The sequence below is a fragment of the Pinus tabuliformis genome, chromosome 5_1 (genome assembly GCF_031772625.1).
Source record: "Pinus tabuliformis cultivar Carrire ecotype Pingquan chromosome 5_1, CPIR1, whole genome shotgun sequence".
NCBI classification, from domain to species: domain Eukaryota; kingdom Viridiplantae; phylum Streptophyta; class Pinopsida; order Pinales; family Pinaceae; genus Pinus; species Pinus tabuliformis.
This window is the reverse complement of record NC_142305.1, coordinates 918622842-918649441: the sequence shown is the minus strand read 5'-3', so window position 1 is coordinate 918649441 and position 26600 is coordinate 918622842. Positions and strand designations below refer to the sequence as shown.

General features: G+C 39.8%; 1 protein-coding gene across 1 annotated transcript in view; it reads right to left on the bottom strand.

Annotated features, from left to right (window-relative positions):
- Nucleotides 1-26600, bottom strand: part of LOC149167794 (PQ-loop repeat family protein / transmembrane family protein) — a 338289-nt gene that overhangs the window by 135965 nt on the left and 175724 nt on the right. The window contains exon 5 of the mRNA XM_089431597.1: nucleotides 23761-23803. Coding sequence (XP_089287723.1) covers nucleotides 23761-23803 — 43 coding nt within the window. The remainder of the gene's footprint in view (nucleotides 1-23760; nucleotides 23804-26600) is intronic.

Sequence of the window (26600 nt, the reverse complement as noted above, 5' to 3'; positions counted from 1 at the left end):
AATAATTTGGAGCCCAGAAGATCGAGAGAAGACATCTCTAGAGAGCTTCAGAAAATTAGACTCCCAGAATTTTCGGGTGGTCGAGCTGGTGAACGCGCTGAGGCATGGTTGGAAGGGATGAACCGGTGCTTTAAGTTAAGAGAATATTCACCTTCAGCAAAAACAAAAATTGCCGTGTTTCAACTAAAGGAAAGTGCCTTGATTTGGTGGGGAAACCTGGAAAAGCAGCTGCACCTTACATCGGATAATGTTCCTTGGGAACTATTTGAGGAAAAGTTCCGCGCAAAGTATTTACCTCCATACTTTCAACAACAGCAAGCCAGAGCCTTTCATACACTAATTCAGGGAAGTAAAACGGTGGAAGAGTACGAAATAAGGTTTATGGAGCTGGTAAAATACATTCCCTACTTAGACTCTGATGAACGTCAAGCTGAACGCTTCATATTTGGGTTAAACCCTCGCATCAGAGCCTTGGTAAGTATGTGGAAACCATCATCTGTAACCGAGGCAGTCGAATGTAGCCGTTATGCAGAAGAGCACCTTGGAATCAAAAAGGATATGGGGCTAGCAGGGCCTTTACAATCAGGGTTTCCAGGGAAGGCTCCCCGGAACTTTTTCAGAGGAGGTAGCTCGAGGCCACCTTACGGTAACAGGTTTACCCCAAGTGTGGGGACAAGAGTTCCCATGGCAGTAAACACTATAGCCGCGGAATCGTCCAACACCAGACCATGGGCATCGCGAGGGACTACCGGTAGAGGAAGGAGTGCGAGAGGAATCAACATGGGAGGATGCGGCTCGTTCTCTAGAAATTCACACCTTGACTCAAGAGGATCAGCGCAACTCAATTGTTGGGGATGCGGGGGGCCGCATTTCCAGCGTAACTGCCCAGAAGCTTCATCGAATATATTGCAAAGGACTGGGAAGGAGCCGATATCAGCCAATCGAAGTAATCATAGAATTCATGCAGTAGTCAACCACGACCAAGCAGCCCATCAATCCACTGTAGTGGAATCTTCAGGTACTATCAATGGCGTAAAACTCAAAATCTTATTTGATACTGGTGCCACAGATAGTTTCATTTCGTCATATGCATTAAACAAATGTGGGTTGGCAGCTCGTAGACAAAATGATTTCCACCAAGTGGAAATGGCCTCAGGAGAACTCCAAACCGTGGGCTTGAGTGTGGATCAATGCAATATTGACCTAGGGGTCTGTTCTACTAAACTAAAAGTCTATGTCACAGCCTTAGGAACGTATGACCTTATCATCGGTATGGATTGGCTGGAAGCTCACCAAGCTTGGGTGGACTGTTATGGAAAAAGGATTCTGGGCATAAGCGACGAGGGAGAAGTAATCCAAATTCAAGGAATAAAGAGGGAAGTTTCTTTACGCTACATTTCGGCAATGCAGGTGAAGCGTTGTTTAAGAAAGGGTTGTCAGGCTTATGCAATTCACGAAGTGAGCCAGGAAAAGGGGCCATCCTTAGAACAATATCCGGTGTTAGCAGAGTTCCCGGATGTATTTCCAAAGGAACTACCTGGATTACCCCCGGTAAGAGAATTGGATCTCACTATTGAATTAAAGCCAGGTACCCAACCGATCTCTAAAACGCCTTATAGAATGACAGCTCCAGAACTTCAGGAATTGCAAATCCAGTTGAAGGAACTACTCGATATAGGGCTTATCCGGCCCAGTACCTCACCTTGGGGAGCTCCTGTAATTTTTGTGAAGAAGAAAGATGGATCCTTAAAATTATGCATAGACTATCGAGACTTGAACCGAGCTACAGTAAAGAATCAATACCCCATGCCGCGAATCGATGATCTTTTCGATCAAATGAAAGGAGCTGCTGTCTTTTCAAAAATTGACCTTCGATCAGGGTATCATCAGCTAAGGATTTCTGAAAGTGATATCTCTAAGACTGCATTCCGGACACGTTTTGGGCACTATGAATTTACTGTGGTACCATTTGGATTAACAAATGCGCCAGCCGTATTCATGAATCTTATGAACAGTGTTTTCCGTCAGTATCTTGATAAATTTGTACAAGTCTTTTTAGATGATATTCTCATCTATTCCAAGAATGAAGAAGAGCATGAAGAGCATTTGCGGCTAGTATTGTCCTGCCTTAGAGAACGTCAGTTATATGGAAAACTATCCAAGTGTTCTTTTTTTCAGGAAAAGATTCATTATCTGAGTCACATCATATCAGGTGAAGGGATTTCAGTAGATCCTGAGAAGGTAAAAGCGATCATGGAATGGCCAATACCGAAAAATGCACATGAGATACGAAGCTTTATGGGTTTAGCAGGTTATTACCGGAGATTTGTGGAGGGATTCTCCAAAATCGCAAAGCCAATCACAACCCTTCAGCGTAAAGGTGTTAAGTATGAGTGGACCGAGGAATGTAATAAAGCATTCTCTGAACTCAAAAGACTACTCACCAGTGCACCAATCCTAAGAGTCCCTGATATGGGCAAAGACTTTACGGTATGTACTGATGCATCCAAGCAAGGGCTGGGTGCAGTGTTGATGCAGGATAAGGGAGTGATAGCTTATGCTTCCAGAAAGCTAAAACCTCATGAAAAACTCTATGCTACTCACGATTTAGAATTGGCCGATGTAATGCTAGCTTTAAAGATCTGGAGACACTATCTAGTGGGACGAAATTTTACACTTAAAAGCGACCATCAAAGTCTACAATATTTGTTCACCCAAAGGGACTTAAATGCCAGGCAAAGACGATGGAGTGAATTCCTAAGTGAATATGACTTCGGAATATCATATATTAAGGGAAAAGAAAATGTAGTAGCCGATGCTTTAAGCAGAAGACCTCGGATATTTTCTCTCATACCCATTAAAGTAGACTTAAGACAACGAGTACTGGATCGTCTTATAAAAGACAACTGGTATTTAAAGGTGAGAGCAAGTCTAGAGGGTATTAAGGCTAAAGAATCTAAATTTGAGGGTTATGAATTAGAAGGCGATGGGATCTTACGATTCCATGGAAGGATGTACATTCCTGATGACAAAGATCTTCGAGATACCATCCTTAGGGAAACTCACAAAGCAGTATATTGTGCTCATCTTGGAGTAGGGAAAATGTATGCGGATACCAAGAAACTCTTCTTTTGGGCAGGCATGAAGCGTGATATCACTCAATTTGTTGCAAAATGTTTGGAATGTCAGCAAGTAAAGGCAGATCATTGTCACCCAGCAGGTCTCTTACAACCCCACGACATTCCTATGACTAAATGGGAGACCATTTCTATGGATTTTATCACTGGACTACCTCTTACTTCTCAAAGACACAATGCCATTCTGGTAGTGGTGGATAAATTAACAAAAAGCGCCCATTTCATTCCGGTACGAGATACTTATGATGTTGCTGACGTAGCTCGAGTATTCATAAATGAAATTATCAGATTTCATGGAGTACCTAAGAAGATTATATCCGATAGAGATTCGCGATTCACTTCCAGATTCTGGACTTGCATGCAGACAGCCTTAGGTACTCAGCTAAATTTAAGCACTGCTTACCATCCTGAGACTGATGGGCAAACTGAAAGAGTAAATCAAGTACTTGAAGACATGTTGCGAATGTATGTAATGGATCAACAATCACACTGGGAAAAGTATTTATCCTTAGTCGAATTCGCATACAACAACAGTTACCACAGTTCGATTGGGATGCCTCCATTTGAAGCTTTATATGGCAGACCATGCAAAACACCGTTAAGTTGGGACAGGTTAGAAGATCGAGTGATAATAGGACCGGAATTAATCCATGAAATGGAAGCGCAGGTCAGCCAGATTAGACAACGATTAAAGGAAGCACAGGATAGACAAAAGAGTTATGCTGATGCTCACCGATGTGATAGGAAATATGAAGTAGGGGACCAGGTCTTCGTCCGCATCAAACCAAATAAAAGTACTATTCGATTCAGAAAAGGGACAAAGTTGTCACCCCGATTTATAGGACCGTTCAAAGTCGTGGAAAGAGTTGGACCTGTTGCCTATCGTCTTGCCCTGCCACCCCACCTGCATAGAATTCATAATGTATTTCATGTTTCTGTATTAAGACATTATGTAGCTGATCTATCTCATAACATCCAGTGGAAAGAATTGCAGGTATCGGACGAGGGAGTCATAACGGTCGAACCTTTACGTATACTGGAACGTAGAGTTCGACAGTTGAGGAATCGTCTGGTGGACCAAGTTAAGGTCCAATGGGACAAGTATAGTCCTGGATCAGCAACTTGGGAGAATACAGAGGACATATGTCAGAGATACCCTAGTTTATGTCCATTTTGAAGAACTTTACGCTATGTTTAGTATATATTTACTTCACTACAATCAGGGACCCAAAACATTTGAATGATTAGGGATAAACATGAAATTTTGTGGCGTAATATATGTTTAAATTCCTGCTGGTACATGGATACCAAAATAATATGTGTTTAATTCCTGCTGGTACATGGATACCAAAACAATATATGTGATTTATTTTACTAAATTATAAATGTTGAAGTAAAGTTAAGGCAGTTGAATAAGTTTTCTTCTGATAAAAATTAAGATATTATAGATCTGATTTATTTTATTGTTAGTATGATCAATAGGATAGAAATCAGGAAGTGAATACATTCTAGATGAACGCCAAAGACGTACTTGGAATATGGCAAAATATGTTATGCTGTAGTGACATATGTAAATAATACATGAGTTATTTTGAATATGCTGATGCACATTTTACGAATGCATGGGTAAGTGTATGATTGCAGATAAATGATCCAATTTTCGAGATGACCACGTGATGACAGAACCTCAGAACAATTAAAGCTCAAAGTGATCCTATGATAGGGTAGTAGCCCTAATTCTACTGGGAGGGGTGGAGGTGTTACCCACCGTTTATCCTCCGAACCCTGGAGTCATGGGAGGACTGTGCGAGTCACGCTCCCCTAGACGTGTGATGATGACTGCCGGCTGCCTACTGGGAATCAGGTCGGTATAACCGACGCTGTCACCTTAGTGTTTATGAATGGTTAGGTCAGTAAAATTGACGCCATGGCATACTCCAGTAGAGGACGGATAGGATGGGAGCAGAAGAGATTAGGGAGGATAGGATGATTTTGAATAGCTTGGGGACCTGGATAGGAAAGGGTCATGTCCATTAAAACCTTGAACCTAAAATTCTAAACTTGGGGACGAAGTTCTCAGAAGGGGGGGTGTATGTAACGACCCCGCTAAATTGATCCATTATATAAGGTTTTAAACTTTATAATAAAACAAATGTGATGAAATTTAAGCAATAAATATGTTAAGTTTATAAATACAATTTAGATTTATAAACATATATAAGTTAAACTTTATAAAAAAAACATAATTGAACTTTATAATTTACATATATTAAATTTATAAAATATATAAATTTGAAATTTATAATATAAATCTTATAAACTATATAAATGGAACTTTATAATATTTATATAGATTTAAATGTTATAAGATATAAACTATATAAATGGAACTTTATAATATTTATATAGATTTAATGTTACAAGATAAACTGAAATTATAAATATTCATATGTTAAGCGTAAAGCAACCATATGCTGTAGCATACCTGAAAATTTATGGCAGAGCGCACCTGGCCGGGAAAAGATCTAAGACTTAAATTGCATGCGGGGGCGTGTCAGGAGGAAGGAGAGCGGTGGCCGGAAGCAGGAGGGTGGCCACCGCCAAGCCTGCCATTATAAATCGCTAATCTGAACCGATGACGGGGGGGAAAAACCAGAGAGGAGCAGCAGAGAACGAGAAGCATAAATTCACCAGGAGGAAACCAAGAGAAGGGAATTATCCATTGAAGAGCTTTAAGTGGTCTGAGGTTCTGGGCACGAAGGGACAGAGGGCTTCTGTTGGGAAGCTTTCTGGATTGAGCAGCTAGGTTTGCTCAGTCTGGTTGGGTGGTATTGGCCTCCCGAAGATTGGATCAAAATAGCCACGGCATCACCAGCAGCGGAATCACCAGTTCAATAGCAGAATCAGCAATCAGATAGCAGTTCAGGTAAGTGCAAATTACATTTTTATGCTTCCTGTTTTCCAGTTTATGAGTATTTACATGTTTCCTGTATTTTGAATTATGGGCATTACAAAAGCTATTGTGATATCACTGACATACATATCAAGATTGCAAGGAGACAGATCCACATACTGTGAGACTAACTGAGCCAAGACGGTAAGACTCCATGCACAGAATTGCCGAGATTGACATCACAAGAATTATGACTATGCCGAGAATGAATCAAGCCCAGAATTCATATTAATACAGCGTCCTTATCCGAAGTCTTTTCTGCTCCATCCATCCGAGATCTATCTTGATTGCACCTTTAATTTATAGGTATGCCGAGAATGATACTAGCACAGAATTCCTTGCGTCCTCTTGTCATGCTTTCCATAGATCTGAGATCATACGTATTGCCATGAGACTAGCCAGGGTTTTTCTGCTCCTTATACCCATACGAGATAGCAGTCAAACCCTAAATAGATGCCTCTCTATGGTACAGATTTGGGTCTCCCTTTTACTGCGTTTGAGGGTCTCTTGTGACAGCGAGTTAAGGTCCCTTAATGACCTACAGCTAGGGCATTTAGGACAGCGTTAGAGAGATTCTCCTTCAGTTGTGCATAGGCCTCCTTTACTGTGGCTAGGTCTCCCTCTAGGACAGAGAATTAGGGCCCCCTTTGATCTGCGTTGAAGCTTCCTTAGACAGCATATAGAAAGCCTTCTCTTGACCGCGTTTAGGGCTTGCACTTCACTGCTAATTAGGCCTCCTCCTTGACTGCAGCTAGGGCACGTTTAACTGCAGCTAAGGCACCTCCAAGACTGTGATTTGATCTCTTTAGGGCAGCATATAAGATTCATCCATGACTGTGGCTAGGGCACTCCTTCTAGATCTCTCTTTCACCAAAACCCAAACAAATGAAGAGAGAGATCACAAGAGATGAGTGTGTAAAAAATGACTTGAAGTCCTCTTCTATTTATAATAAAACATTGAGGATAGGTTGGGGTAATTGGGTTGCTGGCCAATCTTGACGAATTGTCACATAACACAAATAAATTCATATCTCCATGAATACAAGTCAGAATCAGATGATCTTTAGATCAATCCTACACCTCTCGACAAGGGGAATCCATGAAAAATATCAGCTGCCATAAATAAGAAGACCCACATGGAGTTTGGCCCTAGTTGCCAATTTTAACACTTGCCTCATTTGGACACGCTCACTTCACACCTCTCTCTCTCTCATTGATTGGGTACACATTTTTGGGCAGCATTCTCTCTCACGGGTGCGAAGGAAAGGAGGACGAATTTCTGTTTTGGGCATTGACTACATTGACCGAAATTCTGGGACAATTTGACCATGCGTTGACCAGCAGCATTGACCTGTTTGACTATGTTTTTGGGCGAGGTATTTTTGTTTGTGCAGGCCGCATTTCTGGGCACAGAAATCGAGGCCAAACGTTGACTTTGACCAGCGTTGACTGCAGCTAGGGCTGACTGCAGGTTGGTTGTTTGACCAGATTTGACTGGGATGATTTTGGGTTGTTTTGAAGGCTGATTCATCTTGCTATTTGGAGGCCGAATTTGACTGAAGTTGACCAATTTGTTGAGGGTCAAATCTGCCCTGTTGACCAGCATTGACTTTTTTGGTTAGGGCTCTTTTGCTGCTGTCATAAATTATCAAATTTGTAAATTGTACTATCTCCCTCTATTGAACTATTGAAGACTATAAGAAGAATTGATCAAGGGTTCCCCACATTGGGGTTTGTCCCTAGCTAGTGCCACATCTTGTGTCCTCTTGTCTTGGCTTGTCTTCTACTGTTTATGTTTATGTTCTATCTACATTTTACTATCATGTTGATGTGATTGCTAAACTAGATATTGATATTGGGCTAATTAAGAAATTGAAGTAAAATTGCTCTAAAGCATAGAACATACCATTGCTGCCTAAAATTAACAATCACCCATCAGGGGTTGGGACAATCATGGGTTCCTTAATGATGCAGGGGGCTCACATAGGGGTCCTAGAACCAAGGTGATGGCCATGATAAGGGGTAGAGCTCATGTTTGGCTTCTTCCCACGTGCTCAATTTTATGCCTCGACCATCTTTTGCATTTTATGGTACATTTTATGTTGTAAGTGGCCAAATTATGCTTTTAACTTTCTTTTTAGCTGCATCAGCCTCTGGGGCAACGTTTCAGGCCCGAATCAAAGTGTGGACAAGGGGGGGAGGCTAGCTACTTGTAGACCCAATGGACAAATGTAGACCCATATGGGAAATATGTGAAAAGAGGTTATAATGAGCAGAGGGGAGTGATGTATGTGATGTCGGGAAGCGGGACCAAGCAACCAAAATCGGGGTTTCCCATCTAATGCCACTCCTAAAGCTAGTAGCCAATAGAGGAGATCCCACAAGTCTAGGATCCAAGGTTAACTACCAAGTTGGATGAGGGGATGAGTATAGACCAAGCCCATTCTTTCTGCCGAATCCCTTCACTAATCCATGCCCAGAAGTGTCCATGATAAGTAAGCAAAAATACCCAATTACATAATGAAAGCAATACCTTTGGGGTTGGAAGGCCCACCTTCAAACATACGATCATCACAGATTAGTGAGGGTGCATAATGGCTGGCTCAAGTGGTGGAGATAGTGGCACATCGAGCTATCTAGTGGCTGCAAGGGGCTGCCAGCTACTGGTTGAAGACAATGTAGGAGAAAAATTTCTCCTATGGGTGTCACCCACAGGTGGTGGGTAACAGTTCCTCAAGCTGATCAGATTCCAAGAGATAGAAGAGTTGGACCTAAAAGAATTTAGGACAGCAGTATGCACCCTAGCAAAGGCTTTCTCTGAAGTATACATTGCCATCGTTAATATGTCCAAGAGTTAGTTTACTCACTCAAGATCTGCCACTAGATGGGAAGGTCGAGACCCTAATATAGTGTTGATACAGTTGAGCAATCTCTCTAGAGGATGTCGCAGACCTGTACAGGGGTTCCTAGGTATCAACAAAACCTAAAGAAGGTAGTACTTTGTGCACAGAAGTATGAGAGGTTGGACAGAAGTGCGAGCAGATGTTAGAGTGTAGAAAGGAACGCTATAAAAGGCAGATTCAACGTTTGTTTCAGGGTTGGAATAGCAGTTAGGTTGAAGCTGGAAATTGGTAAAAAAAAAAATAAGAGAAAAATCAAATTCTCTCCAAGGGAAAAATATTTAAAAAGGTTGTGCACTTTCCTGAGGAAGGAATGAAGGAAAAAGGTTGGAGAATCTCCCTGATTTAAGCAAGGAAAAATTCCATAAAAAATTCGATTGGTCCAAAAGGAATTTATTCCCAAGAAAAATTGATTTTTTGGAGAAAATCGAATTAGTGGATCAAACTGGTTAAGAGAATGGGGATTTTTCAAGGAGAAAAATTTGGAAAAAAAAATTGGACCAAAATCAAAGCCATTTTCAAAGGAATTCGAATTTCCTCTTCCAGATCAAGGGACGAGATTAATTTGTCATGGATCAAGCATTCAACTAGCCGAGATCAAGCCAACTTTGAGCAACTAGGTGTTTTCACTGGTAGAGAGATCTAGATCTTTCATATTTTCTTCTTAAGGAAGCTTATGCTCCTCACTGTAACATCTCAATATTTTGATGTTGTACTCTAGCTTTTGGCTTTAGAAACTCTATATTTTGGAATAATAAAACACAAGTCTTTGGGGTGAAACATTGTGGCTCTTCTTCCATGGATATGGTAAAACTGATTTATTGAGCTTATTTTCAACTTGTACTTATGTTTCTTATTTTCATATGTTCACTTAGAATTATTGGTGTATAGCTATCTTACACTGGTAATTGGATCTGGAAAAATATTTTCGGATTGGACGTGGCTAGTGGTTTTCGGTCAAGTTACTAGAACTTCCTTCCATTCTGTTTATCCCCAACTCATCTGGATTTAACAAAATTTTGTGAATTGTGTAGAAACTATTTTATTGAATCAGATCTCAAGCGTGAGGGGATGATTTCGGTTAAATTAACCAACTCTTGAGTAATGAAGTGAGAAATCCCACTCTATTTCATTTGAAAGATTTATCTAACGAATTTTTTGCAGGGTTTTTAGGCTTTAGCCTAAATTAAAACTTATTTATCTCATCTTTCCCTTAAAATCATTGTGCTGAATTGATTAGATCTGCTAATATAGAGCATGTTATTGGCTAATCAAGGAGTGGGGTTGCACTCATACTCCTTGATCTAGTTCTTGTAAATATTTTGTATATAGATCTAACCCTTTTGTGCATAGATTTTATTTTCTTATATATATATATATGGAGTTGTTCTTCATTGTTTTCTTGCAGATCTGAAGACAAACGAAAGGGGTTTTGTTTGGATTTCTTAACAATATTGTTTGCAGGTGGATTTTGAGCTCCAAAGATGGAGATTGAAATTTTATAAAACCCTTGCTCTCAACCCTTTTTATTTTCATTTAATATGCAAAACCCTAGCCATAAGGGTTTTCAATGTTTTAAATTCAGATTGACAGATCTTAATAGAAGTTGTCTTTTTTTTCCCTAAAAAAAAAAAAAGAAAAATTCAGATTGACAGGATTTCCAAAATTTTAATGGTTGTCTAGCTTCGATTTCGCAGGAGATCCAAATTTGAAAGGTCCTGGAACTAAATTTTCAAAAAAAATTAGAGGGCCACAACAGTTTTAGGACCTATATATCTGAAAGCCGAAAGTAATTCTTGAGGATTATTTTTGCCTCCAAATCAAATCGAAATTTTTAGAGTTTAGATTGTTTACAAAAAAAATTATAAATTCTTCTAAGGGTTTGGCTTTGGATTTATTTCCAAGATTTATTGGAGGTTTTAATGAATTTCTCTTGCAGCTATCCTACAATTTTTTTATAAGGCTGCGGGCAATTTTTGGGGCTGATCCCTGTTTCCAAAGGAAGAATTTCAAGGGTTTTAGGATTAAAAAAAATTGTGGCTTTTAAAGAATCATCGATTTCTAATTTTTTGCAGACCGCTTTCAGTTTGAACCCATCTCTCCTAGCTGCAAGCATCTTCAGCGAAAATCTTTTAATGGTTATGAGAGAAATTTAAAGAAGAAATTCAGAATTGAAATTTTGAAGGCTAAGGAATTTAAATCCGAAGTCTTTGTGGAAAGATGTCTGCATTTTTTAGCTGTTTTCTCTGTAGCAGCAGCATTTTCCTTAACCCTTGCGTATTTCCTTGAGCTTTGATGTAAATTATTGGAGCATATTTTGTTGGGAGAAAATATTTCACATCACAAATTTTGCAAAATCATTATAACATATTCTCATTAATAATTTTGTAAAATTATTATTTTCTCTCATTAGAATATTGAAGAGAGGGTATTTTCTATTCAAGTTTTTATTTTGTAAACACCCCCTTAGAGACATTAAACCCTTTATTTTGTCTAAAGGGTTTTTCTTTGTAATTTTTTAATAAAATAATTTTTCCTTAGGGGAACTTGGGATTTTTAATCCCATGGTATGCCTCTTCCTTATTTAAAAGGGAGGATCTTTGTGTTTCTTGCTCTCACTAACTTAGCTCTTAGATCTAACTCATAACTTCTAACTTGCTTTCATTATAGTTCCATTTTGCATTGTAGATCTTATTGCTCTCATTGTCATTGGTCACTTGATCTATTCTTGTGGATGAATATTTACTGTCTTCATCTCATTTGCATCTTATATCAAAGTGATATTTTCTATTATCTAGTTACAAATCTCATTTGACATCAAATAATTGTGCTTTGACTATATAATTCTCACTTTGGATATAATTGTCATAACATAAGTGAAGAAGAGCATCTTTTAAGCATTCTCCACTGAAGGCATTTGAGTTATTGTTTCATATCATCTTTATTGTTTCATTGAGTAATCGTTATATGCTTCATTGGTTATCTGTGTAAGATGATCTTGTTTCAAGTGTTTATAATTATCTTGTGGATTAGTATCTTTTTCTTTGAAGCATCTTTGGTTATGTCATGTCCCTTCTCAAAAACATTAGTAACAGGGTGTTGATACACCATTTTGCACATTTTTGAGTTAGGAAGAAGGCCCCACACTTCGACTTAGGAACTTAGGGGCCAAATCGACTTTATTTGGCAGCTAGTGGAATGTGGGGGCCACCCACATGGGGAATTCGAATTAGCCATTTGATATGCTTGGAGGGTAATCGAATGGATGGAGGGAGGGGCCCACATGAGGCTAAGGAGGCCCAAGGAGATATAAGGAGAGATCAGATCTCATTGTGGTTCATCTTGGACATTTGCGAACAAACACACATCTGTTCACTCTATTGTTTAGCGAGTCTATCAACTGTTTAGCCACAAGTCTCTCACGCGGGAGATTCAACCTCTACTTCGGGGGACCATCTGTGCCCGCCCTAGGGAGGTTGTTCTACAGGAGTTTTCAGGAGTTTCGGGGCAGTGACACACATCAGCAACCAGCACAGAGAAGGGAGTGCATATTTCTGGGCAGCCAGGAATCACGCAGAGGGAGTTTTGGACTAGCAGGGATCACATAGCTTGTCGGGAGGTCAGGGAGTTGAGGTAGCAGCATTGGACAGGCATTTTCACTGAAGCTTTCAGCCAGCTGAACCAGCATTCCAGCAATTCGAACTGCTGGGCTGAGGGACAGCACAGAGGCCACATAGTAGATTTTCGTGGTACTTGGGAGCAGCTGAGTTGGGCCAAGAGATCATCCAGGAAGTCAGGGATTGGATAGCATGGGTGAACTCAACATTTTGGAGGAGTTTTCAGGTGGATTTACAGGCAGTTTCTAGCAAGTCAAAATTGGCAGCTAGAGCTGAGGTGAGGCTCCAAGGGGGTCGAAAATCAGAAGTCCAAACCAGCTAAAATCCCTTTTGGGTTTTTCTGGGTTTTGGCCAAGGAGTCCAGAGTAAAAGCATATAAATTTCTGGGTAGTTTTAGTGCACCTTCTAGCCATTCAAACTTCAGTAGAGTGGCAGTTTTTTGGGCAGCGCAGTGCAAATTGGTGCAGCAGCTGGGCAACCTTTAGCTCAGCCATTTTCCTACTTGGTTTTGGTCCTGCTTATCCTTTGAGACAAGCCCAGGTGCACCATTCAATCATCTATTGTATTTGACTTTCAAAAATATAATAAAATGGCTCAAAAGTTCTCCATTTGCAGCTTTTACATAGGTGTTTGTTGAATATTTCGTTTCTGTAATTTGTTGCATGTATTATTTGCTTGTTATCACTTGTATTCCTATTTAGGAACGTTACAGGTTATAATCTCATCTCGTTGAATCATTTCATTAACATCTCATCTTGCATACTAGAGTTAGATTTTCATTTTAAAATTTACCTCCAAGCATAAGAATAGAATGATAGGACAACCTTCTCCAATTTTCAATTCAAGAGCTTGACCCTTACTCAAAGGTTAAAAGTTAAAACATGTACCCTTGCAGTTCTCTTATTGCTGAGTCCCTTGTAGGAATGGAAGCATTTGGGTCATTAGAAGTCTTGGGTAGGTATCATTAATGAGGCCTTAGCCTCCTTCCCCGTCACTTCTTTCTACAACCTTATTTAAGACTAGTTTTTGGCAATTGAGGCCTTCTCTTTAGATTAGGCATTTTAATTAAAATTTGCGAAGAACCTTGTTAGTTTTTGTAGCATCTGAGGTAGGTATTCTAGTCTCTAAACTTTGTGGAGAGGCTAAAACATAGGAGTTCTCCATAACCCAAAAATCGTTTCTAGAAATTCCACCTAGAAGTGTCTCAATTAGATTATTAGGATATTTTTAAAAATTTCCTAAGTCTAAACTTAGGAAAAGGGGTTAATTAATTAGCATTAATTGAGAAAAGTGTGAATGATCTAGAAACTCACATGGATCGATCCAGATATGATCACAACCATCGATTATGTTTAATCTTGGTCGTTGTAGTCCCAACTAGAGATTATAAGAGGAGGTCGATGGGTAGATGGAGAACGCACACTTGAGATCAATTTCCTTAGGCACTTCGATTTTTCAGAGAGCAGCAACAGTTGCCGAAAGAGTTCGAGTTGGGGAAGGGAAGCAGAGGCATAAAGGGGTAGCGACAGGGAGTCGGAGGAAGGTTTTTCTAGTTTCAGAGAGTACATTGTACAGGGGCAGAGATAGCCACAAAGAGGTTATGCAAGGGTTGCGCAAAAGCATCTAAGACGTGGTTCGAATTGCAGATTCAGGAAGTCGTTTCAGAATTTCAAAGACAGGAAAATTTCGTAGAGGTCGAGAGTAACGTTTCCAGAATTAGTTGCAGGCTAAAGAGGCAACTCAGTGTGAGATCGAGGTCGTACGGATTTGTGCCTATGCAGAGGGTGACGCAGGCAATTCATGGAGGGGTTTCAAAGGCCAGTCTTCTGTGCCGGATTCCTTATGGGGTGAGGAAACTTCCTCTCTAGATTTTTGCCAGTATTTTCTCTACAGGGTTGCTAGTTTTTGGCATGCAGATTGTACTTAGATTATTTCAGTATTGCATAATAATATATAACCCTTAGTTGCTGCACAGGTTTTCCCAAGTTGGGTTTTTCTGGGGACTTTAGTCCAAAATAGCTGTTATAATTTTTGTGTGTGCACCAGTGTTTTCTCAGTTTCCAGCGCTTTTATTTTCCGCACTATTTTTCTGAAGATTGTAGTGTAATTATTTCATTATTGTCGTACCAATAAACTGATAAATTAATTTACAGTTAGAAGAATTAATTCCAGTTACTGCAATCGGATTTCAGTGGTGAAATTTTCACATGGTATTAGAGCGATTTTGATCCAACAAGGAAGCTCAGAAGCACAGTCAGAAATTCGTTGCTCAAAGGAAGCAGCGGGACAAATTTCTGGGGGTTACGCACAGCCTAAGCAAGGCAGTACGAATTGTTGGGCAGTTTGATTTTTCAGTGCAGGTTGGTAGAAAAATTCGGCCTGCCAAATTCAGTGATTCTAGTAGGTAGAGGAAGCAACAGCTCAGTTATTTTCACCATGCAGATTCCTTGTTTGGGCATAGAAGGGTTTTCTAGCAATTTGCAGTAGCATAATCGGCGTCAGGTGGAAGAGAAAGGCTCACACACAGAGAATTTCCCTCACGGGGTTTCGAGTTTTAGAAATCTGATTTTCCAGATACATATTGGCAAAAGCCATGAGAAGAATTTCTCACTTCAGAAGGGAGTACATGTAGTAGACTCAGTAGTCGAACAGCGGGAACGAGGGATATTTTTTACCAAAATCAGAGATGGCCACAGTTTGGCTTAGAGATCAGGATAGATTGGAGGGAGCCTCCAACTTTTTCATCTGGAAGGCTATGATGTCCTTCCTACTGGACGCATATGGCCTAAAATCTTATGTAGGCAATGTGATAGCAATTCCTCGGGATGCAAATCAGCTAAAGGAATACAAGAAAGAGATGGCAAAGGAAAACTGATTGATCCTGGATGGAGTCCGAGACCATATAGTCTCGCATGTATCTAGCAAGAATACTGCCAAAGAAATGTGGGACGCTCTCGACCAGCTATATCAGAATTCTTCCGAGCAACGGAAGATGTTCTTGCAGGAGAAGCTAGGAAGCATCAGGATGCAGAAGTGTAAAGGCATAGATCCCTTCCCCACCAGGATTCAAAAGGTCTGTGATCATCTTGTAGTCTTTGGAGAAGCACCTCAACCGACAAAGCTTGTATGATTGGCACTAAATAGTGTCTCAGAGGAATGGCAAGTCTTTGTCCAAAGTATCGTGGGCAAAGACAACATGCCTAGATGGGACAAGATGTGGTCTGACCTGCAACAATAGGAGTTGAGGTGAGATTTTGTTAAAGAGCACCATTAGTGGAAGCAGCAGCAAGGGCGTGAAGGGTAAGAAGGAAGAGGAGAATGTAGCCCCAGTATCGAAAGGTCCCAGCCGGGGACGGGGGGAGAAAAAAAAGAAAAAGGACCTATCTAAGGTCAAGTGCTTCAGGTGTGGCGAGCTTGGCCACTACAGTACTCACTGTCCTCTCAGAAAAAAGGACAAGCAGGAGAAGCATCCGCAGAGATAGATAAGTTGTCCTCCAGGCTAGAGGACAATTTTACCTTGTTTGCGGCTATACCTCCAGAAGAGAGGTGGGGTGATATGGAGTTATAGTCCCAGAGTTGCAGAGGATGGGCAAGGTCAAGTGAGGTGTCCTCCCCATGGATAATTACCTTGCTACAGGGTCCCACAGTATATAGTAGCAGGATGGATCAGTTTCAGTGATACAGTCAGATTCCAAAGTGACAGTTGTAGACTAGTTGCAGTCAAGTGCTTAGGAGCGCAATGTAGTGTTGACAGCAAAGCAGGAGGCTCAGTAGCAGAGTTAGCAACAGCACAGATTCATTAGTGAATAGTGCAGAGGCTAGTAGCAGTCAGATGCACAGGAGACAAACGCAACACAAAGACACAGTTGATTCAGTATTTTGGATGCTTCTCAATTGTAGTAGTTGCACCAATAGCAGCAACAGGTGAGAGGGAGTTTCAGTTCAGATGCAGAGTTGGCACCAGTATAACAGCGTCAGCAGCAGTACAAATACAACATCAAAGTTGCATAGTGGTTGGTGGGCAGTGGCAGTCAGTCACAATGGCCAGACATCCGCAGTGTGACAGAGGTGATACAAAGACAGGGTGTTGTAGCAGTAGTGCATCATTAGAACACCTTCCTCGCTAAGAGGGAGTGTTAGTTTTTGTAGCATCAGAGGTGTTCTAGTCTTGAAACTTTGTGGAGAGGCTACAACACATGGGTTCTCCCCCCCTCGAAATCGTTTCTGGAAATTCCACCTAGAAGTGTCTCAATTGGTTTATTAGCCGATTTTTAAATATTTCCTGTCTAAACTTAGGAAAAGGGGTTAATTAATCAGCATTAATTGAGAAAGGTGTGAATCATCTAGAAACTCACACGGTTCGATCCAGATATGATCTCAACCATCGATTATGTTTAAATCTTGGTCATTGGAGTCCCAACTGGAGATTATAAGTGGTCGATGGGTAGATGGAGAACACAGACTTGAGATCGATTTTCTTGGGCAGTTCGATTTTCTAGAGAGAAGCAATAGTTGTCGGAAGAGTTCGAGCCATAGAAGGGAAGCAGAGACAGAGAGGGGCAAGGACAGTGATCCGGAAGGAAGGTTTTTCCACTTCCGGAGAGTACATTGCAGAGAAGTAGAGATAACCACAGAGAGGTTGTGCAAGGGTTGCGCTGAAGCCTTTAAGAGGAAGTTCGATTTGCAGATTTTGGAAGTCATTTCAAAATTCCGGAGGTAGGAAAATTTCACAGAGGTCGGGAAAAACTTTTCTAGAGTCAATAACAGGTTGAAGAGGCATCTCAGTGTGAGATCCAGGTTGTATAGATTTGTGCATGCACAGAGGGTTACGCAAGGCAATTTGTGGAGGAGCTTCAGAGGCCATCCTTCAATGTCAGATTGCTTGTGGGGTAAGGAAAATTCCTCACTAGATTTTTGCCAGTATTTTCTCAGCAAGATTGCCAGCTTTCGACATCCAGATTGTACTCAGATTATTTCACTATTGCTCAATAATATAAAACCTCAGTTGTTGCACCAGTTTTCCCAAGTTGGGTTTTTTCGGGAACTTTAGTCCAAAATAATTGTCATAATTTTTGTGTGTGTGCCAATATTTTCTCAGTTTCCAGTGCTTTTATTTTCCGCAGTATTTTTGTGAAGATTGCAGTGTCATTATTTCGTTATTGTCGTAGCAATAAACTGGTAAATTAATTTACAATTGGAAGAATTAATTCCAATTGCTGCAATAGGATTTCAGTGTTGAAATTTTCACAATCCTTGCATCTCACATAGATAGATCTTGCATTTCATTCATCTCTTCTAGGCATATTGTTAATTGTGAGCATTATACTCTTGCAATATTTCATTACCACTCCTGTACTTGTCATTTAATTTCCTTGCTCATTTTCCTTTGATATTGTCATATTTTATTTGAGCATCTCTTTGAAGTGAAGTACAAGTTTTCATTCATCTTGCAAGTTTTACTTTTGAAATCATATATCAATATTGTGCCAATTCTTGTACTAACATTGTTTTGCAGCATTGCATGTCTTGTGACTTGAAGCATCATTCCATTTTGCAAGTGTTATATCTTTATTGAACATTGTTTTAAGGCATTGTCCTATCACATTTCATCTTGTTTAATGCCATATTGACCTTAATCGAATCTATCCTTCACATTTCTCAATAATATTTACACTTGCTCTAATTAATTAAGTTACATTAATAATAATTTCCTTGCGCTTAGTCTCCTAGAACTTGTTATTTCAACAAGTTGTCCTTCCATCACCATCTTTAGGGACTACCCCCCTTATCTTGTCTAGAAGAGAACTTAAATGGAGTGTATAGGGAATAGGTGACAACCCCTGTTCTAAGCGTTGCACCATAAAGATTATACCTTGAAGGGTTGGAAACTTTCCCCACACTTAGGCATACATCTTAGGCGACAAAAGGATTCATAACTTGGATACTCTAGAGATGCCTTATATTGATCCACATTATTTGCCAAAAGGGACACAACACTCTTTTTCTTGATCATCATGTTCGATCCCCCAACCTACAGACCAAAATTGATCCATATATTCCTCATCAGCTTGACTGTCATGATCCTTTGAATTTGTGGTTGCCTCATAATCATTCCACTCCTTTGGCTTACTTGGCTCTAGTGTTTCTCAAGGAATTGGGTCACTTCGTTGATGATTCTACTGCGAACTATGATGTTTTTCTTGAACAACGTCACACATAATGTTTACTACATAGTTCTGGTAATAAAGTTCTAGGAGAAGAACCCCTGTAGGATTCTCTTCATATTCAAGTCGCATCTCATAGAGCTTTCCCCTTTGTTCACATAACTAGAATAGGTGATCCTTGTCCTCACATTCTTATATTAGTTGCCCACAATATTTCCATTATTCATATGTCCTTCCTTGTAGTCCTTGGAGGCTTTTAGGATCTAGGACCTTGTCATCATCCTGGGAAGAAACACTTTCTAGTTCATACTACTGTTCTTCAGCATGATCCTTGAGGTCTTCATCAATGACCTCATCTTGATGATCTAGAAGGGAACCCTTCTCTTCCTCATGGTCCTCCTTGAGTTCACTGAAGGCTTCCTCAAATGATATGTCCATGGCTTGACATGCTTCTTCAATGGTTTGAAAACTTGGTCCTTTATGGAAGAAAAACCACACAAACAACATAAAAAGAGAGCAAATACTTCTACGCTCACATAATTCAATCCAATTAGTATCAAGAGCAATAGATAGGACAAACAAGTCCATCTTGTCATGAAGTTGAGTGATATTGCGTCTTGAAACATACCTTACGAAAAATTTATATGATTGGCTATTAAAAGTGGATCCCCATCAAATGTTGGCATATCTCTTGTGTGTTTGAAACCTGGATATTGTGGGATCAATGGTATATCTAAGGCAGGAAAATGCTCGATCTACATGTTGTTGGTTTCTATATAGTAATGCCATGGGAGTCACTAGGGTGAATGAAAATTGCCTTGAAGAATGCTTGCTTCACCCTCCAAGAATTTAACTTTGAAGCTCAACGAAGAACAAGGGCTTCGTGTTTCCAATGGAGTCACCAGAAGAGGATCTATATCATCGTTAGAGGAATCACCTCTTCAAATGCTTGACCAAGGGGGTAGACTTGCTTCCTCCTCGGCAAAGGCACCAAAAATGTTACCACACAATCTAGCAAGACCCTAAGGAAAGGAAACCTAAGGGACAACTACTAGACTAAGTGATAACAATAGGACAATGACTCATTGACACATCAGTCAAGGTCCCTTGCTCTTTACGGGCTTTCCCCAATGGGAGGAGTCCTGATAGGAGGAAAATTACTTGAAATGGATATGTTAATAACTATGTATGAAGTGATTTCGCAAATCCATTCAAGGAGAGACACAATAAAGGCTCAATGATTCAAGGAAGCTAATTTTCTCTCCAAGAAAGAGCTTGGGTGAGAAGATCAAAACCTAGGGTTTGAGATTTGCAATGATAATAGGTATGCCTAAGGTCAAGCCTTTGGGAGAGGAGGTAGGACCTCTCAAAGGAGCTTTATGTGATGTTATGACACTTCCCAAAGGTTCTTCACTCTCTTTGAAAGACCTAGGAAAGGCTTGCACTAGACCTAGGGTTTTGTGAATAAGCGTGGGAAGAAATGCTTCCAAGGTATTCACTAGGTCAAGGCAAGGGAGGAGAAAGGGTCTCTTATGATTTATTCCACCGAATACAAAGCTCATACAACCCTCAAGAAAGCCACCTATCCAAGGAAATACAAGCTAGGTTTCCCTTCTAGGGCACACCTAGGGCACAAGGATTTATGGATAAATCACCATGAGAAATCAACCAAAATTGGAGATCCTCTAGACAAGACCTCAAAGAAGAGTTTTGTCTGAACATAATCCAAAAATTCCTCCTCTAGAGGATTTCGCTTGACGCCCTAGTTAGTTGTCCTAGGAAAAAGGGGCCAAAAATTTAGAGAGAAAATATGGAGAAAGGAAGAATTGATCACCAAACTTCTTGGACCAATGCCTAGTCCCTTGGGCTATGGAGTCTAAGATGATTCAAAATTGGCCAAAATCGTCCTTAAGGAGGCTAAAGATTGATGCCCTAGCAACCAACCTTTAACATTTACCCACCCAAGATTTATGGAGTTTCATGGAAGAAAAATGAAATCTCATCCACTAGGAACATTCATCAATTGTCATGCAATGAGTAACAACTGCAATTGCCAACTTTCCAAAATAATATTCAACAAATTAGGGCACAAAAGCATTAACGAGTTGCAACAATTCCATACATTAGACATTATTCCGAGAAAAATATTCAACAAGAAGCACTTACAAAATGACAATATGATATATCCATCCACAAATCATGAAATGGCTCCAAAGAAGATCGAAATTTTAGCTCCAAATATCAAAATGCATCAAAGAGTCTCCATTAGCATCCAAGAGAAAAGCGTAAAGTATTTTACAAGAGAAGAATCCAAGTGATGATGATGAGTTCTCACAAATGAGACTCATTTCTATTTATATGAGTCTCTCCAAATCGAATTAGCCTAATGAGCCCCCAAAATTATAAAATAATGTGCTAAGAACAAGCCTTGGTCACAAGTCGACCAAGTAGCTATCACAAGTTATGAAAAAGCCATCCATAAGTAAGTTGAATTGATGATGTCATGATGAAGAAGGGTCGTTGGAGGGCCATGTTGAGTCCTCTAAGTGCCATGATGAGAGAGAGGGCTCCAATAAAGATGAATTAGGGGATGGCCCCTAATTTTCCATGTAAGTCATCATGTGGGGCCCCAAAGTGGGTTTGGGGCACATCTGTTGGTCTCATGGGTCTACAAATGAAAGAAAAGCATGTACAATGCTCCAAATGAGGGCTTTGATGATGGTGCATGCCCTCCCATGCTTCAAGGGTGAGACAAACCTCATATGGGCCTTCGAGCAGCTGCCCTGATCATGCTAAGTCGGTTGAGTCAAGCTGATCCATGTGCATCATCTCGCGAATAATGTGGTCAATGAACAAGTTGTTGAAGGCGCTGAGAGTGCCCATGGCATGAAATGATGCTCAAACACATGATGGAGTACCATGGCTCTCAAGGCATCCCCTACAAATGTCATCCTCTAGTGGGCTTGGGCCCCAATTAAGTTGCCCAACCCATGATGAAACCACCTAGCAATTACATATAAGATCCAATGCGCTTCCTCACCATCAGATACAATAATTCATTAGTACATCTAAGTGAACCAAGCTTGTTAATCAAGGGCACACATGAGACTTCATAATGGGCTTCCCTTCCAAATTTAGGGCTTTAAGCATGTAATAGTGTTACCTCCCTAGGTAGAAGTGGCTAATAAGCAACCCTATTAAGTGTTCCCAGCCCCTAAGGGGAAAGACAGGTCCAAGGTACATCCTTCAAGTGATAGGGGTCATGTGAATAATGATGAGATCAATAGGGACAAGGGTCTCAAGGCCAAATTCCATGGGTTCAAGGATGGTAATGATGAGGGATGTCCACATATTTGGGTATATAGATGTAGAAGGGAGCAATTGTGGATACATGAGTTACCCTGACCTTTGTGTTTCCACCCTTCTTCATTTGCTTTTTGCCTTTTCTTGAGTTTTCTTTGTATTATTGCTCAGGGCTCTAGGAGATAAGAGCATGTTATGTATGATATAAGCAGTTATTACCCCTTAAAGGTGGGGCAGTTCATCACCCACCACGAGTTGGGATGTGCATGGGTTCCTTAATGATGTGGGGGCATGCATGGGGCCCTAGGAACCAAGGTGATGGCCATAATGAAGGGGTAGAGCTCATGTTTGGATTTTTCCCACGTGCTAATATAATGTCATGGCCATCTTTTGCATTTTATAGTATTCTTTTCTTTCATTTTTTGCTTGTGGCCATGATATGCTTTTGACCTCCTTTTTTTTGTTGTATCAACCTCCAGGGCAACATTTCCATGCTTGACCCAAACATGTGGACAAGGGGAGGGGGCGTACCAGCGCCTTGTGGACCTAGAGAGGGAAGATGATGAAATAAGGCTTGCAATGAGCAGAGGGGAGTGAAAAATGTGAAATGGGAAAATGGGACTGTGCTACCAAAATCAGGGTTTCCCAAGTAGTGCCCTTCCTGAAGCTATAAATCAATACCAAAGATCCCAAGGGACTAGGATTAAGGATTAACCTCGCATTTAAGGTGAGGGAACAAAACTGCTCTCAAAACCCCTCCTTCCAAGTCACCCAATAATCCATGCTCAATGTGCCCAAGGAAAAACAAGCATGAGCACTTGATTGCACAATGAAAAACATACCTTTAGGGTTGGATGGCCCACCTTCAAACATACGCTCTCAACAAATGGGCGAGGGGACATATGACTGGCTCAAGGAGCGAAGATCAAATGGCACAATATATTGGCTACACTAGTGGTTTTTCAGGGCTGTTGGCTATCGGCTAAAGACAAATCTGGGAGAAAAATTCTCCAATGGGGTCACCCACTTTTGGTGGGTAACAGCTCCAACTCAACAATTCATGGTGAACACAGTCCCAGGAAAGGAAGCAAGGAACTCAACCAGCACTCGAGGGAATAATTTCACCACTACTCCACTATCTTAGTTACTTTTAGATTATGCTTTTTAAAGTTGTTAAGTTTTTTGGCTCTTACTATAGATTTTACACCTATCAATTTGAAAGGCTCATGATATATTTCAATAATATCCATGGTTTTAGTTTTTTGATGGATAGCCCTCTTCTTTTGGCTTGTAAACTAAAGAACATTATTTTTTTGGATGTACTCTTTGTTGCGAGCTTTGTTGCGAGCTTTGTTGCAAGCTTTCTTTAATACAAATCCTCCAATTATGTTAAAAAATAAAATAAAATACATTTATATTTTTGTCTCTTGTGGTCATGCATATCTAAATACCAACAAAAAAAAAAATCTAATTTTTAGCATGCGAGCACAATTGGTTGTCTCGTTGAAGATTTTAACAAAAGACCCTAGATATAAAAGACAAAATCTTTCCTACTTTATGAGCCATGGCTTGTGTAATAAAATTAAAAATGATTATAACATGACATTTTCTTTCCCAAGAAACACTCAACATTTTCAAAAAAAAAAAATCACTGCTAAGCAATCATATGCAAGAAGATTCCATTACCTGGGGAATGTATTTGATTGTAGTCATCATAACTTGGATAAAGCTGTCAAGACAAGTACCATTGTATAAGGTAATGCCATAATGGTCTATTGAGTAAATGTTGGTGCTAATTAGAAATAAATGATTCCTTAAAATTGAAAATCATTGAGAACATACATAACTTCAATCCCACGAAAAGTGAGGAAACAAAAAACCCAAAATACTAGACTTAGAACATAAATTATAAAAATACATCACCAAAATGCTTCCTCTCCACCTCCTTTTTGCATATAAACAACATATTAGTAGGAGGAAAATGACAACCTATAGTTGTTGAGAGTAAAATCCAACCAAAGTTGAGGGTTTGGAATGTTAACGAAATGAACTAATCAAAAAAGAGTATTATATGTGCACATGACTTTTAACTAAGAAAAATGAAAGGAACGATCATTATCATTCACATCATAGTAAAATCATAGTTCTTATTCAACATATTTTTACAATATATATGTGTGTGTGAGAGAGAGAGAGAGATCAACAAGATAGACATTAAAGAAAAACATAATAGAATGCTTCTACTTGCAATTAAACTTATTAAAGATTCAATTAAGAAAGGGTTCTCTTTCATACACATAGAGGTCCAACATGCACAACTATAGGAAAACACCCCTTCAGCCACTAACCAGGAAGACCAAAAATGTCACGTAAGCATTTGTTTCAAATTTCATTGTCTCTTCATACTTTATTTCAACTTTCAAATCTCAATGTTTTCTTCCTATGTTTCTCTATGCTTGGTGGACAAGCTATGGTGCATGAGTACCCAACCTCCAAAATCTTTCTATATGGGTGCTTAGCGAAACATGTAGCTCCTCTAGATGTGAGTGCAACTGGTGTTTATTTGGAAAAATACCAAGAAGTGCAACACGCTAAAAATATTCAAATTAAATTTTGAATTCATTTTAAATTTTAATTTATTATTTTATGCCCCACTGCCTCTAATTATAATGTGATTTCTAATTATTAATTTATAATCTATGACCCTCATACAGGTTGGAGTCGTAGCATGCTAAAGGAAAGATTGATCAGGGTATTTTTTGACTAAGGCACGAGTCAAGAAGACCTTCTCTCGCTACAATTCTCAACAATCCATGTCATTGCATTGGGATCCATGACAGTGCATTTGTACAAAGACATGGACACCACATCATCACAAAGATGTCTACATCAGCATCATGTACACTTGGCATCACACGGAGTAATCTTGGATATTGTATTGTGGATATTTCATCTTTCTAGCACATGTGAGGGGCTTCCCCCTTCTTGAGCCCATTTCTCATAAATGAGACTTATTTTGGTGCATTATTGAGCTAATATGTCACTCACATATGTGAACATTGCTATGCTCCATTTTCTCTCTTCATGTGCCTATAAATGTCTCCAGCAGTGGCACTTTGGATTCTTTGACTCAATTGTCATGCACAAGGCTTCCTTCAACTTCTAGATAGGGCACACTTTATCTCTCCTCTTCCTCACACGTAGGATATGCTTTGTACACATTGATCAATTAGTTAGTGGGGGTGCTAGTGCTTTGACCCTGTTTTAACCTCACACATGTAAAAGATAAATTTTGTTAGCCAAAGAGGGTAAAGCACACTTGTACTTGACCATTTTGACACTCACACATGGGAAAATGTCAAGGTGCACCATGTAACGACCCATATAAACTGACCCACTATATAAAGTTTTAAACTTTATAATAAAACAAATATGATGAGTTTTAAATAATAAATATGTTTAAATCTTATAAATATAAATTTAAGACTTTATAACATATATAAATTTAAGACTTTATAACATATATAAATTTAACTTATAAAATATATAATTTAAGGCTTTATAACATATAAAAAATTAAAACTTTAATAAACTAAACTATATACTAAAATACCAAAAAAATCAAAAGGACCCTTATACAAAAGGGGGCGCTTAAAGACCAGCTGAATATTTATAACAGAGCGCAGAGGACAGTAGGAAAATATCTAAGAGCCATCAATGCGTGGAAGGCGGTGGCTGCAGGGAGGAGGGCGGCCACCGCCAGGCCCGTAGATAAAAGCAGAGGCCTGAACCGAGAGAATGGGGGGGGGGGGAAACAAGAGAGGAGCAGAAAGAACCAGGAGCAGAAATTCACCAGGAGAAAACCAGGAGGAAGATAATTATCCATTGGAAGAGCTTTCAGCCGTCTGAGGTTCTGGGCACAGAGGGACAGAGAGCTTCTGTTGTGAAGTTTTCTGGATTGAGCAGCTAGGTTTGCTCAATCTGGCTGGGTGGTATTGGTCTCCCGGAGACTGGATCAAAATAGCCACGACATCACCAGCAGAATCAGCAACACCAGCAGAATCAGCCGCAGTTAAGGTAAGTACAAATTTAATTCTTCAGGCTTTTTGTATTTCAGATTCTAGTTATTGTGTTTGGTCATTACACACCACTTCGCATTCAAGAAGGTCCACATGTGTGGAGAACTTGGTTAGAAGTTAGTGGATTACCACTTGTATTCAGCACACCTTGTCGTGCTAGTACCTAGTATTGTGTTAATGGTTTAGGGGCCATCTTTTCCTATAAAAGGTTGCTCCTCTCATTTTTTGTGTTGAGAATAAAGAGGCAAAATTTCTTACTACTTTTGCTAAGTGTTTTCCTATTATTTATTGTGTGATATCTTAATGTTACAATGAGATCATAGAGCTACAACATTGATATGGTAAAAAAAGCTAGCAAAATAAGAATGAACGTTGAAGAGGTATAATATTGGATGCTATTTCTTCACTTCATTAAATTTTAGCTAGGTTTCTATTAACCCAATTGGC